This window comes from Eptatretus burgeri, chromosome 16 (genome assembly GCF_056783735.1).
Source record: "Eptatretus burgeri isolate ZD-2024b chromosome 16, Ebu_testis_v1, whole genome shotgun sequence".
In the NCBI taxonomy this organism is placed as follows: Eukaryota; Metazoa; Chordata; class Myxini; order Myxiniformes; family Myxinidae; genus Eptatretus; species Eptatretus burgeri.
The window spans coordinates 55,075,927-55,095,944 of NC_140976.1; the positions used below are offsets into that span (position 1 = coordinate 55,075,927).

General features: G+C 45.6%; 1 protein-coding gene across 5 annotated transcripts in view; it reads left to right on the top strand.

Annotated features, from left to right (window-relative positions):
* The window catches only part of DIS3 (DIS3 exosome endoribonuclease and 3'-5' exoribonuclease), a 61,517-nt gene extending 53,250 nt beyond the window's left edge, over nt 1–8,267 (top strand). For all 5 annotated transcript variants that reach the window (XM_085859835.1, XM_085859833.1, XM_085859832.1 and 2 more), the window contains exons 16-22: nt 1,845–1,931; nt 2,018–2,174; nt 6,569–6,783; nt 6,923–7,091; nt 7,196–7,348; nt 7,447–7,569; nt 7,811–8,267. In XM_085859835.1, coding sequence (XP_085715961.1) covers nt 1,845–1,931; nt 2,018–2,174; nt 6,569–6,783; nt 6,923–7,091; nt 7,196–7,348; nt 7,447–7,569; nt 7,811–7,885 — 979 coding nt within the window. In that variant the 3' untranslated portion in view covers nt 7,886–8,267. The remainder of the gene's footprint in view (nt 1–1,844; nt 1,932–2,017; nt 2,175–6,568; nt 6,784–6,922; nt 7,092–7,195; nt 7,349–7,446; nt 7,570–7,810) is intronic.
* The last annotated feature ends 11,751 nt before the right edge of the window (nt 8,268–20,018 follow it).

Below are 20,018 nucleotides of genomic sequence, written 5' to 3' on the forward strand. Positions count from 1 at the left end.
AGACTGAAATCTATCTGAAAAAAATTTATAGTGATAAAACTAAAATTTCAAAAATCTGACAATTGCTATTTTGGATCATTAACAAATTGTTTCACTTTATGCACATCTGAAACAATCCAGGCTTACACAGCAAGGGGAACTTCAGCGACTTTCCCATTCATGTCTGTGGAGGCAGCTTTGTTCCTATTGTTATCCCCCCCCCCCCCCCGGAGGGAGGGAGCAGGATATTGTAATCGTCCGGTTTGTTTGGCTGTTTGTTTGTTTGTCTGTCTGTCTGTTAGCAACTTTATGGCAAAATGGCTTTAGCAAACACTATCAAATTTAATGCACAGGTAGGCAATGAACCTTGGACGACCCCATGAACTTTTGGGTCCAATTGGATCAAAGGTCAAGGTCACGAAAATATCAAAATCGTTTTTCGCTCATAACTTCGTCAAAAATGATCTGATTTACTTCAAACTAAGCTTATAGTGAACCTTATTCTATTTGTCACTTATAATCCTACCCATTCCTATAGTGAAAAATGCATATTTGTGAAGATCGGTAGGGTCCGAAGTTTTGGGGGTCATGGTCATCGGTCAAAATTACATATTTTCCATTATAAATCAAAAAATGTTAGGAATATGCGTTTTTACTATGGAAGACATATATCTAGTCCTTTATTGGCTTTCATTTGACACCATGACCTTTGACCTTACGTGGCCTTAAAAGGTCAAAATCATTTTACGGTCATAACTTCGTCAAAAATTGTTTAATTGACTTCAAACTAAGACTACAAGTGGTGCCAGGCACAACAAATCCCGCCCATTTAAGGCATAACGTTATTTTGGGGATCAAATTTTAATTTGATACATCCTTAACCTGAATGTTGATTATAAGGAATAGAATAAGGAATATTTTAGTCTTGGTTTGAAGTCAATTAAACCATTTTTGATGAAGTTATGACAGTAAAATGATTTTGACCTTTCAAGGCCACGTAAGGTCAAAGGTCATGGTGTCAAATGAAAGCCAATAAAGGACTAGATATATGTCTTCCACAGTAAACACGCATATTCCTAACCTTTTTTGATATATAATGGAAAATATGTAATTTTGACCGATGACCATGACCCCCAAAACTTCGGACCTTACCGATCTTCACAAATATGCATTTTTCACTGTAGGAATGGGTTGGATTATAAGTGACAAATATAATAAGGTTCACTATAAGCTTAGTTTGAAGTAAATCAGATCATTTTTGACGAAGTTATGAGCGAAAAACGATTTTGATATTTTCGTGACCTTGACCTTGACCTTTGAACCAATTGGACCCAAAAGTTAATGGGGTCGTCCAAGGTTCATTGCCCAACTGTGGATTAAATTTGATAGTGTTTGCTAAAGCTGTTTTGCCGTAAAGTTGCTAACAGACAGACAGACAAACAAACAGACAAACAAGCCGGACGATTACAATATCCCGCTCCCTCTCTCCGGGGGGGGGGGGGGGGGATAAAAATATTCCTTATTCTATTCCTTATAATCAACATTCAGGTTAAGGATGTATCAAATTTAAATTTGATCCCCAAAATAACCTTATGCCTTAAATGGGCGGGATTTGTTGAGCCTGGCACCACTTGTTGCTTTTGTTGTTGCCTGATTGGCTATTAAAAGGAAGTGACGTTTCACAGCCAATGAAGCACCGACTCGGGTATAAATGTGGCTGCCCCCACAGAAATTACTGGGAAGGTCACCGAACTTCACTTGTTACATAATGATGCATGGTCTTCTGTTGTATACAAGGTTGTAAAATTTGAAATTATTGATGGATTCGGTGTTCCGCTTCTGTTTTCCTCTTGATCAATCTGCAGAGCTCTTGTACTGGCCTCTCCCGAGATTCGCTTTCACATGGACAGCGAGACTCATGACCCCATCGACCTGCAATGCAAGGAACTCAAGTAGGTGATCGGGTTAAATAAAGTTGTGCCAGATTCCTTGTCGGATCGTTGGCCAAGCATTAAACCGTGGTTTGGTACTGGTGCAGGGAAACCAACTCCTTGGTGGAGGAGTTTATGCTCCTGGCAAACATTTCCGTGGCTAAGAAAATCCAACAGGAGTTCCCGGACTGTGCTTTGCTGCGACGTCACCCTCCTCCGCCACCCTCCAATTATGACATCCTCATCCGTGCAGCCGAGGGAAAGGTGATCCATAGAAAATAACTTTCACGCCTAGAAAGGATAACTTTTGTTTTTGGAGCCTGAGGCCTATTACATCCCATCATATTTGCTGATTTGTCTTAAACAGTACTGGCAGGATGGCCTAAAAATATGCCCACTCGCTTCTTAGCCGTCTATCCTGGGTTGGCAACTCGACCCAACTATAAACTGTCATCCCGGCGTTTCACAGGCAGGGCAATTCAACAATGTGTCTGTCGTCCCTTAAGGCCCGGTCACACCTTGACGTTTTAGCCAACGTATGCCGATTTTTGAATTTTTTTTCTAAAACGCTGGCACACGTTGAATACGTTATGGGTAAGTTTTGATAACATTGAGAGCACGCTGGCATACGTCGTAGTACGTTGCCATACGTCGTTGTACGTTGGCTTTAAACGTTGTACTTTTCGGTTGTCCTCAAATTTTTTCATGCTTGAAATTTCACGACGTATGCCGGCGTATGACTCACACGTTCCGCTACGCTGGCCACAAGTTGTAGGCACGGTCTGCGATCGTTGACAGACGTCAACACATGCTACTTGTAAGTTAATCATAAGTTGAGACACGCCGAGGTAATGTTTAGCGTACCCGAAACTTATTTCCTACCTATGATTAACGTGTTGTTGGCACGTTACGCGGTCGTTGCCACACGTCGACAGACGTTACTTTTAAGTTACTCATAGGCTGAAAGACGTCGGTATAATGGATCGTCCTTGCGTCAGCGTCCACGGCCACGGCCAGGACACTTATTTGCAGCATTCTTCAAACTTTTCTTCGGCATGACGAGGATGTTCACACTTCGATGTCTAGCTTGGCTATGATTCCAATTGTCCATCGGCAGCGTCTATTTAAAATAGTCGAGTTTGAGCGTTTTAACACGTTCAGAAGAAACGCTTCAAATTTCCAAACCCCAGCGTCAAAAAAAAAACAAAAAAAAAGAAAACAAAGGCGAGTGACAGCAATTTAAATCGTTCATTGTAAACAATGAAACTAGCTGAGTGGTACCGTTTAAAAGTCGTTGAGTGTAAAAAAAATCCAATTGTTGAGCGCAAGCGTCTACTTTCAATAGTGGGGATGCATCCATTTAAATCGTTGAGTGGCAGCCTATGAACCTACCCGTGGACACGCGGATGCAAGGAGGATCCATCATAACCCACACCCTCCCCCTCACACCCACCTACTACTGCCAACATGAACAAACTACTACTAATACTAATACTAATACTAATACTGATACTGATACTGCTGACATGGACATCGACTCAAAAAGGACTCCAAAACACTGTTGGGTTCCCCTTTTATGAACACCATTTTTATATACCAATTCCCAAAACCGCTGGGAACACGTCTTGATATGGCAGTTGTAAGCTAGAAACACGTTAATTTTTTTTTTTTTTTGTCGACCGGAAGACGTCATTGGAATACGTCTACATACGTCGATGTGTGTTGGGACTACGTAAAGAATTGGTTCAAAGCACGTCAAACATGAGTTAGAAATAAGTTTCGCGTAAAAAAGACATTACCGCGACGTGTTTCGACTTATGAGTAGCTTATAAGTAGCCTTTGTGGACGTGTGTAAGCGTCCACATATCGTGTGTAAAACTTATCCCCATCGCATGCGGAACGTGTGTCATACGCCGAGTACGTCGTAAAATTTTGAACAGGTTCAAAATTTCTTGACGTACTCTACTTACTACGACTTATGATAGCGTATTTAGCGTTCTACTCACGTATACCAAACTTACCCATACCGTATTCGACGTGCCCCAACGTTTTAGACACACTTTTTGTTACGTCGGCATACGCTGGCAAGATCGCCAAGGTGTGACCGCGATTTTGACCCTTCCATTTCTACGGCAGTTATGATTCGAATCGTTGTGCGTCAGCCTTTTAATAGGCTACGTCACGACATCGTCGGCAATGCGTGCAACGCGCTATGCCTAAGTTAGACTATCGTTGGGCATCGGTTGTGTAGGCCGACAACAGGTTCAGCATTCGTTGGTATAAGTTATCTATAACACAACGAAACGTTCTGTGTTGTTACCAATGCGTTATACATAAGACCAAGTCGCTATGAATACGTCCGAATCTTTAAAAAAAAACATCAAAAGTTCAACGTAAGCCAGCGTTTTACATAAATTTTAACACGTTGCCATCGCTGGCTAAAACGTCAAGGTGTGACCGGGCCTTTAGATGGACATTAAACTGGGCATCATGTCTACCGTTATTAGTTGGTGGACGTTAAAGATCCTACGGTGTCCTTCGCGAAGAGTAGTCGAGCTATCGTCGGCACCATGGCCACATTCCAAATTCCTAACCCAACTACTCCTGGGAAGGCAATGGCAAACCACCCAGTGTAACCCTTGCCAAGAAACTGCTTCAGCAGCACTGATGCTCTGTAACAGAGTATGGTACATCAGAATCTTGCACAGAAACTTATGGTTCAGGGAGGAGGATTCATCACATGAGCTTGTACATGCATTGCTGGTAGAATTAAGCCAGCATCATGTTTTGGACCCATGGTATATTGATTGGTGTGTATCGCACCTCTTCATCTCACAAGTCAAATCATAAAATTTCACACCAGCTTAACCGCTTATCACGTTCTTCATTTTTATCCGCGTCTCGCGTTGCGAACGCTAGCTCTAAGAGAGCTCCGCGTTGTTCTTCTTCTTCTTGTTCTGGTGAAGACAAAACCTTTAGGACTCGGCTCTTTTATATACAGGATCCGGATATCCTTAAATACTAAACGCCTGTACACATCCTCGCATTGACGGTGCCTTTTGAGAGCGTCTATCATCAACTTTTAAATATATTCGGACATTTGCTTTAAAGTTTTGAAAAGTTCACGTTACTATTCAAAGATTATTCCATTGAATGTGTTGTAATTTCGTAAATACACGATTTTCTCGTCATGATCAGGAGCCTCCATGACGGGTCTCGCTATTGGCTCCATCAAGGCACGTGACAAAATATCAGAAGTTGTTGTTATTGCCTTTAGGACGCGGCTCTTGGACACATTTGTCCTTGTTAATGATGCGAACTACAGCATGGCCCACAAAATGATGATTTTATTAGCTCGCCTGTTCGAAGAACAGAGAGCTACAGTTTGAGTTTTCAGGCTGGTAAGTTGCACCGCAATCACGTGAATTTTGTGGAGAAACAGTTCGGTGCATTTTCGGATGTGGAAGCCAAAGGTGGTCCATCGGCATAACAAAAGAGTAGGGCGGCGATACTATTCACTGAGACAGAGTGCGATTGGTTCAGTGAAACTTCAGAGCCTTGTGGGAAAAGTTGGGCATCATGTGGAAGAAACGATTCTTTGACTTTGAAGAGAGAGGGGCAACATTGTTGAACCAATGTGGCGTCGGAAAACATCGATGTGCACTCCCAACAGGGATGAAGCACTTTGAGCTGCAACAAACTGCAGTCCTGGTACTCTACAGCACCTTGGCATGCTTCTAACGATGTGCCATGCTTTGGGAATGAGGCATTAGACGTGGACTCACTGGTTCATGCTGGATGAGATAGTTGCCCTTTGCCTTCTCAATTAAAATTTTCGAACCTCACGTCTTTTCTCGTCAGTCACCAGACGGGTATCGGTGTGGAACGACATGGCTCACAGATATCCCCTGTCTGAAATCTGTGCGATTATGTTTTAAGGGCACGGTTGAAGGACAAAATCTAGTGTTGACTCAAAGGCCACAAATTCTTATGGAGCTGAGGGTCGAACGCAGTGGAATTGTGCAAATCGATCAATAAGGACAAATCTAGCAGTCCGGTTGTTGCCGAGAAGAGTATCGTTTCATCTGTTTGGGAGGAAGTGCGCAATGGTTGTTGCAACTAATATGTTTCGGACAAGGAATCCTGATCCTGATGTACCATACTTTGTTACAGAGTGTCAGTGCTGCCAAAGCAATTCATTGGCAAGGATTGCACTGGGGGGATTGCCATTGCCTTCTTCACAGTAGTTGGGGTAGGAATTTGGAATTTGTTCAGGGTGCCGACGATAGCTCACCAACTTTTCATGAAGGGCACGAATCGATCTTTAACCTCCACCAATTGATGGCGGCAGATGGGATGCCCAGTCATCCATCCAATGGACGGCACACACATTGATGGATCACTCTGCCTGTGAAGCACCAGGATGACAGTTTACAGCTGGGCTGGTATTCAAACCCAGTCTAAACAGTTTAAAGGTGAGTGTGTGTTCCTCTAAGCCATCCTTGCAGCCCCGATGAAGAAGATCGCTTTTATTTTATGAATCCATTTATTTCATACACATGAAGTTTTTTTTCATTCACAGTTGTAAAGCGTATCATCATCACGTGGGCCATGCTGTATTATTGAGATTTTATGTCATTCTGAATATCCTTGGCCAGAACATGGTGTTGCGTACAGACTCGGCAAAGGCACTGGCAGAGAGCCTGGAGATGGCAGAAAGCCCGACGGAGCCGTACTTGAACACATTGTTGCGCATTCTTGCCACGCGCTGCATGATGCAAGCCATATACTTCTCTTCCGGTAGCGAGAGCGATTTCAGCCACTATGGTCTCGCTACTCCAATCTACACCCATTTCACTTCGCCCATCCGAAGGTATTTGCCAGGTTCCGCAGCAATTCATCGCCAACGACTAAAAAGTGTTGGTTAAGATCTTGAAGTTTTAATTTGTTGATGTTTCGCAAACAGCAACCCTCTCATCTGCCATTTTCTCTTGTTTGCATGACCCCTTGAGATATGCTGACTTGGTCGTACATCGTCTCCTGGCTGTCAGCATCAATGCAGACGCCACATTCCCGAGCCTTTTGGACCGCCAGGGTCAGCAGAGTTTGTGCAACAATCTGAACTACCGGCACAGGATGGCACAATATGCACAAAGAGCTTCGGTTAATCTCCATACGCAGGTGACGATTTATTTTAACTACTTTATCGATTTTTCCTTGCTTTTCTTTTCTTTTCTTTTTTGACTCTTTACAAGCTTTCTCTTTTTGCTTGTCTTTACCTGCAGCTCTTCTTGAAGAAGCGTGGCACATTTGGTGAGGACGCCTTTGTGCTCACCGTGCGGAAGAATGCCATCGCCGTACTCATCCCCAAATACGGCGTCGAGGGTTTGGTATTCTTCGACCGTGTTGATAAGCCTGACCTCCAATTCTGTGAAGAGGTCAGTGTCGAAGAATAGTTAAACTCCCCATTTATCTGGCTGCCCACACTTTCGCTCATAGATACCTTTAAAGACCGTTTGTCCTCTGTTGTTACCAGACTCCATCTCTAACCGTTTCTGGAGTGACCTTGCGCATGTTTGACAAGGTCATGGTCAGCATCTCTCTCGATGATTCCAACATTCAGCACCAGCGGATACGCATGACTCTACTGGAACCAAAGGTATCGTAATGCCGCCAACTGTGCTGGAGCAAAGGACGTACTCCTTTATATAAAGAAAATTCCCCAACACTAAGTTTCAGGCCCTCAATGAAGGTCTCCTCTAGCAAAGGGAAGTCATCCTCTCTTTAGGTAAGCCGGGTATCTTAGATAATGATGCATTTACTTGCAAGGTTCTGAATTTTAATTTGACTCAATATCACGACCCCCCTCCCCCTGCCCCCCTCCATTATTCACTCCACAGATCCCAGGTTACGAGTCGCCTTCTTGGGGCAGCAGAGAACGAGGGCCGGTTACCAAGAAGGCGAAACGGAAGTAGTTGTCATCGCAGCCACGTAGCAAGACTTTTTACTGACGGGATCAGAGTGTGGTAGAGTTAAACGCGATGTCTCTATTCCGCAAAGACCGCTACACTGCTGTGAAGGGACAGTATTTAATCAGAATACTCCAAGGGTGACTTCCTTGTGTTTTTAAGAACAAAAATTAATGGCAATTGTTACAAGGAAAAACTTTGATACCACTTCTTTTTTTTATATATATATACGTTTGAGTAGATTCGCCTTAAACATTGTTCAGTTCAAAATGTTTTTATTACCTATTATAGGAGTTCTGTGGTTAAAATGAGACGCCACAAGTTTAATAACACAAATCTGTAAAATCCTGGTTCTATTTTGTAATGGAATTAAACCCCAAAATGTGTATTCTTTGTCAATTTTATTTATTTATTACTTACGAAATCTAAAGATATTGATGACTTCCGTCATCTGTTTGTGTGTTTGTGTGTTTGTTTGTTTGTCGGCACGATAACTCGAGAACAGAAGCTACCAATGTCAAATTACACCACGTGATTCAGGAGGGTGATGGCTCGCGCCAATTATATCTTGGTCAAAATCGGTCAAAGGTCAAGGTCACAGTGAGGTCAAATATTCGATTTTTGATGGTTTGGTACAGATAACTCGAGAACGGAAGAAGCTACCAATGTCAAATTACACCACGTGATTCAGGAAGGTGATGGCTCATGCTGATTAGATTTTGGTCAAAATCGGTCAAAGGTCAAGGTCACAGTGAGGTCAAACATCCAAAAAATGATAACTCGAGAACGGAAGAAGCTACCAAATGTCAAATTACACCACGTGATTCAGGAGGGTGCTGGCTAGCGCTGATTAGATTTTGGTCAAAATCGGTCAAAGGTCAAGGTCACAGTGAGGTCAAATATTCGATTTTTGATGGTTTGGTACAGAATCATCGTAGAAACTTCTGGTTTGCGTCGCTACCTTCTCTCGAGACAGGTTTTATTAGACAAGGTCAGAGGTCAAGTTGACGATTTCGTAAGTACCAGTCAATGACTGCTTGTTTATTTATTTATTCACTCTCTGTTGCATGATTCTGTGATTAGCTTTCATCTCATTGCGATGGGTCGGGAGGGCTTTGAGTTTGAGCGATTAATAACGAAATGCATGATGGTTTGAGGCTCGTGGAAGAGTTGGTAACTGATGATGCATCTTCATGGCTAACGGTACAAAATGGCTTTTCACAAAACGGCACCTTGCATTGGTCGGCAGAGTGGAATCACTTATGTGGGTAAAAGCAATGTAAATCTTTACTATAATGGAGTAAATGTTGATGTCACCAAAACTCCAAAACTGATGTGTTGGAAACAGCGACACCTTTGGTGGGAGCCGGTATTAAAAAATCATATTTCTTTATCTTATGACTCGCAGATGGACCCGGCATTGCCCGGTGCTCTTCTAATCCTGTTGGTATTTTGAAGAAATCCAATTTTTATTTTACCTTTTTTTGTTGTTGTTGTGGGGACCGAAAACACTTCCCTGCACCCACTAAAGAAAGGAGCCGGGGATTATTAATATTACCTTTCACGTAGCTAAAAGGTTTCGGCCATATAGAGCGATTAAAAAAAATATATATACATATAAAATCCCCAAAAGGTTTTAATTTTTTTTTTTTTTTTTTGCCTAAAGCACTCCCCAACACTTACTGATGAACCTCAAAGTTTGAAGAAGATCCGTTTGGCTCATCTCCGAGAAAAATGGCGGACGACACGCACAAACACACATACAGCTCTCCTGTAGTTTCCATATCACCATTCCTTTCACACCATGAGGCACATAGGGCTGCCAAGGCAGTTTCATTTTGGCTCATGAGTACAGTCCTGGACGGGTCGCCACTCCGACGCAGGATACTCGAATGGCTTATTCCCCCAGGAAGCTGGTACTCATTTTGCCGACCTTAGAAGGATGACGGGTTGAGTCAGCCACCCGGTGTTATTTAAACAGCATGACATGGGCTCAAACCCAAGACCCTAAGATCTTAAGCCAACCACCTTCACCATCAAGCCAACACCAGACTTGTAGTATAGATATGGAGTATGATTATTATTGTTTTGTACGCAGCCACAGGCTGCATCATTGTGAGGATGCAGTGTCCCCAAGACCCCAGAGTATACGGAGTGCCGTTTGGATGCTGTTTGCATCGTTGCTGGGAGTGTGGTAGTGTCTCTGATGCAGTGCCCCCCTGTTTCCAGTGAGCTGCTACTCATTTTGACGACTTCAGAAGGGATGACAGGTTGAGTCAACCCACCTGTTATTATTTAACGGATAAACAGGGGCTCAAACTCAAGACCCAAAAATCTTAGCCAGCCACCTTAACTGTTAAGCCAACACCACGCCCTTATGGAGTATATTTTGCAATCAATAAAATTTCTGACAATAATTATAATGTGCATTTCCAAGACTGTACTACAGCACATTGCCCACCGAAACTGGGCCGAGAAGGGTACTACAGTCTGGAGGGTCGGTGTGCCCGCTCATGTTTGAAATATCTGTGAAATAGTCTTTTATGCTGAAGGAGTGTATGGTGTTGAATTTTCAGGTTTTGATTGACCATAGATGATGGATTCACAACATTGGTAGCACATCACATCCTCACTGTGTAGTTCTGTAATCTGGGAGTTGGATCCGACAATTTACTGGGACACAATAACACTCGAGGAGTTTTTTGTTTATTTTTGAGCTTATCTGGAATTTAAATTCCAGATAAGGTATTGTCATCATGCACCGTCCGTCCATCCGTCTCCTATTTCAACTTCTCCGGCCAAACCGCTGGGCCGATCCAGCTGAAGTTTGGCAGCAACGTGTTCCTCTCCTGACTGGTAACATGGCTCAACGCTCGTGCCGGTCACGTGGGCCGACTTAGTAAATTTCAAAAATCTTCTCCAGACCCACCAATCTGAATGGTACCAAATTTTAGTTACAACATTCGGCCAGGGTAGGGATGTTAAATTGTGGAGGTCATGCTTCTTCTTTCGAGTGCAGTCTTATGACTGCTGGTTGCATCATCGGTTGGGGACGCAGCTATGCCCCTGATGCAGTGTCCCTATTACCAGTACACTGGAACTCATTTTGCCAACCTCGGGAGGATGACAGGCTGAGTCAACCCCACCTGGTATTAATTCAGCGGAAAATGGGGCTTGAAGTCAGGAACCTAGGATCCCAAGTCAGCCACCCCAACTGCGAAGCCAACACCAGGCTTGAGGCCATGTTGATCATGTGACTGGAGGTGTGTCAAAACGGCAGACTTGGTCAATTTTTGGGAAAATCACGTAAATTCCATCAAAAATAATCTTTTTCCAGAGCCAATGGTCAGAATGCGACCAAATTTGTGTTATAACATTAGGCCAGGGCCCAGATAAGCGCTTGGGGGTGGAAGTAAATACTGGTCATGCCATCTTGATGATGTCTTTACACATTCAGAGAGTAAATTGGAGAGAAATTGTATCCGTGTTCTATCCTCCAAATGATGAATATCAATCACGGAAGCAGCACGTACCATTCTAAAAGTCTTTGGTATGACTCGGCCGGGGTTTAAACCCGCTGACCTCTCGGACTCTGAAGGAACACTCTAACCATTACACCACTGACTTGTTATCATAATGTTCCCTTATAATACTTATAAATGTTCCTATCGTAAGGAACTTCAACCGCAAGAGGTGGCCATTCGGCCCACCAATGCCTGCACAATGGTTGCCAACCTGTGGTTGTTTATCGGTGCTCTATCCTTTTCAAATGCTCATCATCATGTACCATTATTAAAGTCTTTTTGTATGACTCGGTCAGGATCAAAATCAAACTGCCGACCTCCCAGACATAGAGCTGATTCTCTATAACCATTACAACCCCCTCCCCCCACCCCCCCCCCGATTGTACAACATTGAAAAGTTAACGATAAAGAACCTGGTCTTTGTTTTGTGCGATGATCGATCATGTGAGTGGGCTTCATTTATATATTGTAGACAAGGTCTCGAGTATTGAGGTCCATATGCAGAATGATAGGACAAAAGCCCCAGACTGCCATTTTAGGGAAGCAACACTCAATGCGAGGAGTATGTCAAAGGTTATTTGCTTGAAATGAAAAGTCAATTAACAAAATTGATTACTTTTTCTTGCATCTTATTTGTAGATACATGAACTTGATATTCTTACAAATGAGATTTATTTTTGACATTTTAATCTCCACCACCGATGGTGCACTGAGGTTGTGTTTTCACCCGTGTCTGTTTCTATGTGTACAGGATATCTCAAAAAAGCTGTGGATGGATTCGGATGAAATTTTGTGGACATGTTGTGTGTGTGTGTGTGTGTGTGTGTGTGTGTGTGTGTGTGTGTGTGTGTGTGTGTGTGTGTGTGTGTGTGTGTGTGTGTGTGTGTGTGTGTGTGACGAGGATGAACTGATTAGATTTTGGTGAAGATCCGAATCCGGCTACAAGAATGTTAAAAGTGATTCTTCACCATTGAGAGATAGGCCCAAAAACAATGTTTAGCACGATATCTCAAAAAGTTGTGGACGGATTATTAGTGGGTCAACTTAGCTAAATATAGCATAACAATTGTGCATTTTGTGAGGAAAGCACCAAATTTGGCACACCGGTAGCCTATCATATTATGAACAGATTTGGATATTGGGCCATCTCAACATTTTTGATGGCAGTGGAAAATGGCTGCCACAGCCATCAGCGGCTGAATTTGAGATTCCCCAATATCCAAATCTGTTGATAATATGATAGGCTACCGGTGTGCCAAATTTGGTGCTTTCCTCACAAAATGCACAATTTATATGCTAAGTTGCCCCACTATATTACAAAACTTGATAGATGAGTTGGGTAGGTGACGAGAACAAACCAATTCGATTTTGGTTTACGTCTGGATGCATATCCAGCCTATCAGTGGGATACAAAACATAAACTGTTCAGCCTGGCAGAGGTATGCGCTCGACAGAGTGCCGTTCCAGTTCCAGGAACCTTGAATTGATGATCACCCTTGCTTCCTTTTTCAACATTTACTTCAGTGCCCGAAGTTTGGCTGCTGCCCCACTTCCCTCATATGCTCTTTCCCTCTCTTTTGTTAACTCATCACCTGCATTCTTCCACCCCCCCTCCCCCACTTGCTTACTTAATATATCGATGGTTTCTCGATCCACTCTACTGCTTTTATACGTGACTACTTCCTCAGTGTACCTCTGACCATATCCACACAGCTTGGAGGCTGGCAGTCTGACATCACTGTTCAGCTACGACTGGTTAGCTCGCAGAATGACCGATGATAGAAAAAGTTGCATCTGGAATGCTTTCCTTTTACCTCTGCCACCAAGGGTGAAGGAGGTTATGTTTTCACCCCTCTCTATCTGTCTGTGTCTGTGTGCAGGATATCTTAAAAAGTTGTGGACGGATTCGGATGAAATTTTGTGGACAGGTTGGGTCTGTGACGACGGTGAACTGATATTTTGGTGAAGATCTGGATCCAGATCCGACTACAAGAATTTTAAAAAGTGATTCTTCACCATTGAGAGATAGGGCCAAACTGATATATAGCACTATGTCTCAAAAATGTATTGGGCCAGATATGATTACGTGGTGGAGGTATGCGCTCGACAGAGTGCCCTTCTAGTTTGAACCTGTTGCTGTCTTTGATGTCTACTGTGTGCCCTCTGTGACCCACCTGCAGGAGTTCCCAAATTGTGTCTGACCCGATGTATGTGTGAGTCGTTGACAATGTAGTGCGCCCATTGTAATCCTTCAGGGCTGTAACATGTTCAAACTAGAATGGCACTCTGCAGAGCGCATTCTTCTGCCAGGCTGAACAGTTTGTGTTTTGTCTGCCACCGATGGGCCATATCTCCACCCGGACATTAACCAGAATCGAATCGGCTTTTCTTGTCACCTAACCAACTCATCCACCTAATTTTTTTTTCATAACTCGTGCACAACTTTTTGAAATATCATGCTTTATATTTATATCATTTTTGGCCCCATCTCTCAATTGTGAAGAATCACTTTGAATATTAAATAATTCTCGAATCCAGATCTGGATTTAGATTCACCAAAATCGAATTGATTCGGCATTGTCACTCACCCAACTTGTCCACCAAGTTTCATCCGAATCCGTCCATAACTTTTTGAGATAACGTGCTCACAGGCAAACAGACAGGGGTGAGGCGTAACGTCTGTGTGGTCGAGGTAACTGGGGAGTTCATATAACAAGATAGTCCACACAGTGTTCAAGTTCTATATGCAGTGAGTACTTCAATTTTAATAAAATAATGATATTAAAGATAAAAAAAATTAAATTCCAGAAGTTTTGTGCTATGGAAGAAGCTGTCTTATAAATCACCCTTACACACCTCCATGTTCAACATGTCCAAGTACTGAAAAACTGGAGGTTCTTGGAAGTGATAAGAAGGTGAATTGTGTTCTACATTGTTCATGTATATAATTCAATTTAAATAAAATAAGGAGAGTAAAAGTCATATAAGTTAATTAATTTCAGGTTTTACCCAGTGTCGATGACACCACCCTATCTAACACAAGGAAATACAACACAGGTGGAAGGCCATTCAGCCCATTATGCCTGTGGGAACACAACACTAATCCACCCACACAAGATTCAAGGAAGAAAATAAAAAAATATTTTAAATTAATGAAATAAAAAAATATATAATTTGTTTGTTTGTTGTTTTTCGCCGCGTCTCGCGTTGCGAACGCTGGCTCTAAGAGAGCTCCGTGTTGTTGTTGTTGTTGTTGTTGTCGTTGTTGTTGTTGTTCTTCTGATGAAGACAAAACCTTTGACGTGGCTCTTGGACACATTTGTCCTTGTTTTTTGTAGTTTTTGTATATTTTTCCATTTTTCTTTCCCTCAGGGGAGGGGGCATGGGCTTGGTTAAAAACACACAACATGAACCACACAACCCCCCTTGACAAGACCCCCCACCAACACCACTCCACACACAATCACCCATCAATACTCAAACTACCGAAAAGTCTTATCAACATCCCCATAACTTCCAGGTACCTATCTAATTCTAATCTAAACCTATCTCCTGTTTTTGCTGCCACTACCTCTCCATGGAGACCATTCCATGCATTCACTACTCTATGAGTGAAAGTCCCCTGCCTTACTACCGTCTTAAGGGCCCTGTCACACCTTGACGTTTTGGCCAGCGTATGGCAAGGTATCAAAATGTATGTAAAACGCTGGCGTACGCTAATTATTGATGTTTTTTTTCCAGTTTTGGACGTATTCATAACGAGTTGGACGTATACATAACGTATTAGTAACGTACACAGAACGTTTCGATAACATATAGATAACTTATATCAACGAATGCTGAGCGTGTTGTCGGCGTTCACAACCTATGCCCAACGATAGTCTAACTTATGCATAGCGCCCGGCAGCGTATCGCCGACGATCACGTGGCGTAGGCTATTAATAGGCTGCGGCTTGACGTTTTAGCCAGTGTATGCCGACGTATGAAAAATTTGCCGAATACGCTGGCACATGTCGAATACGTTATGGGTAAGCTTTGTATACGTTAAGAGCACGCTGAAGCACGCTGGCATACGTCGTAGTACTCCGAGTACGTCGACAAATTTGCAGCATATTGAAATTTTTTCGACGTATGCCAGCGTATGACCCACACGTTCCGCATACGCTGGCCATAAGTTGTAGGCACGTTACGCGATCGTTGACACACGTCGACACACGTTACTTCTAAGTTACTCAAACGTCGCAACACATCAAGGTAATGGTGAGCGTCAGTGTTCCAGACCCCCTGGTTTTTTTTTGCCTTCGGCATGACGGTGATGTTGACACTTCGATTTCTAGTGCGGTTATGATTTAAATCGTTGAGCGGCAGCCTATTAATTATATTATATTATAACCGCACGAGAAATTGAAGTGTCAACATCACCGTCATACTGAAGATAAAAAACCAGGGGGTCTGGGACACTGACGCTCACCATTACCTTGATGTGTTGCGACTTATGAGTAACTTACAAGTAACGTGCGTCGACGTGTGTCAACGATCGCGTAACGTGCCTACAACTTATGGCCAGCGTTATGCGGGATGTGTGAGTCATACGCTGGCATACGTCGAAAAATTTCAAGCATGGAAAATTTGTCTAACAGCTCGGCGTACAACGACGTACGCCAGCGTACTAAGACGTATTGCCAGCGTGCTCTTAATATATACAAACTTACCCATAACGTATTCAACGTGTGCCAGCGTTTTAGACAAATTTTTCATACGCTGGCTAAATCGTCAAGGTGTGACAGGGCCTTTACTCTCCTCTTCTTTACTCTCAGGCTGTGGCCCCTAGTCCTATCACTGTCTACTCTGTTGAATAATTCATCTGCACTTACTTTATCTATACCTTTCATTATATTAAACATCTCTATCATATCTCCTCATAACCACCTTCTTTCTCGTGTGTAAAGTCCTGTCTCCTTCAGCCGCTCCTCATAGCTGAGTCGAGCAAGGCCCGGAATCAATCTGGTAGTCCTGTGCTGAACCCTCTCTATGGCATCTACGTCCTTCAAGAATTGTGGTGACAAGAACTGCACACAATATTCTAGATGTGGCCCCTCACTAAATTCCTGTACAATGTTAACACTAGAGTGTACGAGGTGCGGTGGGACGCAAGAAGCACGCGGGCCACCATCTACTCCACTTTATTGCGCGAACAGAAGCACATTCCTGCCACCCCTAGCGGGCGAGGCATGATATACGAAAACCCAATCACGTGACATAGCACACTCCTCCCCTCGTAAAATGACCCGTCACACGATGAACGGACAATCACAACATGACCATCTGAAACCCATCAACACTCATAATCCTCCAAGTACCGTGGCCGCACCCTGACCCGCCTCGACGGGCAGCGCCACCAGACAGCCCAGGCTCAGACGCCTCCCGGCTCGGTCGAGGTGACACCCTCGCCAGACTCGCACTTTCCGCAACACCAGCCACCCCGACCGCCCAGCCTGCTCGACGTCCCCGGGTAGGACGGCATCAGGCGAAGACCCCCTTGGTGTCGGCCCAACCAGCCCCGGCGACACAACGTCAGGTGCCGGCGATACTACCGGTGGGGGTCCCGCATCGTTCGGCCCGGGGAGGTGTGGGGGGGGGGTGACGCTGAACAGCGATCATGCATTTGGTCCACGTGCCGCTTCCACACATCCCCACCATCAGTCCGCACCATGCTATTCGCCGGCCCCAGCACCACAGAGACCACAGCCGGCACCCATTTGGAACCGTGGAAATAATCGCGTACCATTACCCACTGCCCCACCTCGAAGCTGCGCAGCCGTGTCGGACACAACATTGCCCCACTCCCCGACCCTCCAGGTCGCAGCAAATCCAGCCTGGACCGCAAAGCCCGTCCATAGAGACGAATGGCAGGCGAATCACCCGTGACAGGATGAACTGCATTCCTGTAATGGAGCAAAAAGACATCGACCACCGTCTGCACCGGTGCAACACCCCCCCTGCGCAAAGCCCGCTTCAACATCTTGACAAACGACTCAGCTTGGCCATTCGTCTCAGGGTGATACGGTGCGGACCTTAGATGTCGAATACCATTCTGGCGCATAAACTCATCAAATACACCCGCGATGAACTGCGGACCATTATCAGAGACCAGGATCTCCGGCAACCCTTTATTAGCAAAGATCGTCCGCAGTTTCTCTACTGTAATGTTTGCTGATGTATGCTGCATTACTACAACCTCCGGCCATTTAGAGAATGCATCGATCACAATCAAAAATATTTTGCCATTAACCGGTCCCGCAAAATCTACATGGACCCTCTGCCAAGCTCGGGCTGGCACAGGCCAGAGACCCGAAGCTCGACGCGGGTTATCAGCATCTGTCTGGCACGTGGCGCAACGCTTAACCAACTGCTCAATGTCTTTGTCCAACCCCGGCCACCACAACAGGCTACGAGCAAGACTCTTGGTCTTCACGATGCCAAGGTGACTGACATGCAGTTCTTCCAAACACCGCTGCCTGAACTTCGGTGGAATCACCGTCCTCATTCCCCACATTACGCACGGTTGGACCAACGACAGCTCCGCCGCGCGTGACGTGAAAGGTTGAAATGCCGGTGTCGAAGGCAGATCGCTCCAATTCCCCGTAGAAATCGCCTGGACGACACGGGCAAGCACCGGATCACGAGCCGATTCCACCGCGACCTGCCTGGCCGTGACCGGCCCGCTTTGGACCTGGCCCAGCGCGAACACATCGACCCGGTCGCTCAATTCAGATGCAGCTGGACCCTCCGCACACGGCAAGCGTGATATCCAGTCGCAGTTAGCATGCTTCTCGGTGCTTCGGAACTGAATATCATAATCGTAAGCACCCAGAAACAGACACCACCGCTGTATTCGCGCGGCTGTGACCACCGGCACCCCGCGTTCGGGTCTCAGGATGAATTGAAGCGGTTTGTGATCCGTCTGCAAAGTGAAATGCCGCCCCAGCAGATATTGATGAAACCTCCGCACACCCCAGACGAGGCTGAGAGCCTCACGCTCAATCTGGGCATATCCACGCTCTGCTGTGGACAGGGTCCGGGATGCAAAACAAACAGGCCGCTCGGAACCATCGTCCATCCTGTGGGAGAGCACTGCCCCGATGCCATATGCAGAGCTGTCGCATGCCAATAGGAGCGGACGCGCAGGCTCGTAGTGCACGAGGACCGTATCCTCTGTGAGCAGCCGCTTGACGCGGTCGAACGACGCCTGGTGTGCAGGCCCCCAAGCCCAGCGCTCGTCCTTCTTGAGCAACCGTGTTAACGGCGCAAGTTGTGAGCTGAGCCCGCGCACGAACCTTTGGTAATACTGGGCCATACCAATGAACGAGCGCAGCTGCGTCTTGTCGCGAGGCGGTGGCATGTGTTGAATCGCTTCCACCTTCCGAGGACCTTTCAACAGCCCCTCCGGCGTGATGATGTGCCCGAGGTATTCCAAGCGCTGCTTGAAGAACGCGCACTTGTCTCTGTTCAAGCGCAGGCCGCACGCTTCTAGCTTTGTCAGCACTTGGGCAATGGTCGCAAGATGCTCGTCCGCCGTTTTCCCCGCAATGAGCACATCATCCAGGTAGGTCTGAGCGGGCAGGCCAACGCAAACCTGATCCATGGCTTTCTGCCACAAGGCTGGGGCCGAAGCAATCCCAAAACAGAGTCGGGTATATCGATAGAGTCCTTGACACGTGTTGATTGTCAAAAGCTCGCTACTCCCGGGATCCATCGGCAGTTGAAAATATGCATCACGCAGGTCTAGCTTCGTGAAGTATCGACTCCCCGCCAATCGCGCATATATTTCATCGATTGACGGCAATGGATATTGCTCCACGCTGAGCCCCGGGTTAACCGTGGATTTGAAGTCCCCGCACAATCGGACGTCTCCATTCCGTTTCAGCACCGTGACAACCGGGGTGGCCCAATCCGAGCACGACACCCGTTCAATCACTCCACAGGCCTCCAGCCTATCCATTTCACCCTTGACTTTGTCCCGCAGGGCATAGGGCACCGGACGCGGTTTACAAAACCGAGGAACCACCCCCTCCTTCAAGAAGAGCTTTGCCTCCATGCCCTTGAGTTTCCCAAGGTCGTCGCTAAACAACCCTTGATGTCTTTGAAGAATCTCCTCCAACTGATTCTCCCACTGGCTTGGCACGGGTTGCACAAGGTGAACTGCGGCCCAGTCTAGCCTGATGCGGGCTATCCAATCTCGGCCGAGGAGAGACGGCCCGCTCCCCCGCACGACGTACACCCGAAGCGTGGCGACCTGGCCTTGGTACCGCACAGACACGTCTGCCATCCCGACTGGCGTTATCTTCTCGCGGGTGTACTTGAACAGCGTGAGGTTTGACCTGATAAGCCTCAAGCCGTTGAGTCTACGCGCGGTCTGCTCGCCGATGAGCGACACCGCTGCTCCCGTATTGACCTGGAACGTGATCGGCGTTTCGTTCACTTCGACTTCCACCGTCATCGGGCGCGCCGCCGCCGGGCCAATTGAAAACAGGCTCAACAACGGCCGCTGGTTCCGCCCCGAGTCGCCTCGCACATCGCCGTCCATGACCTTAACGGTGGCCGTCGCCCCACGG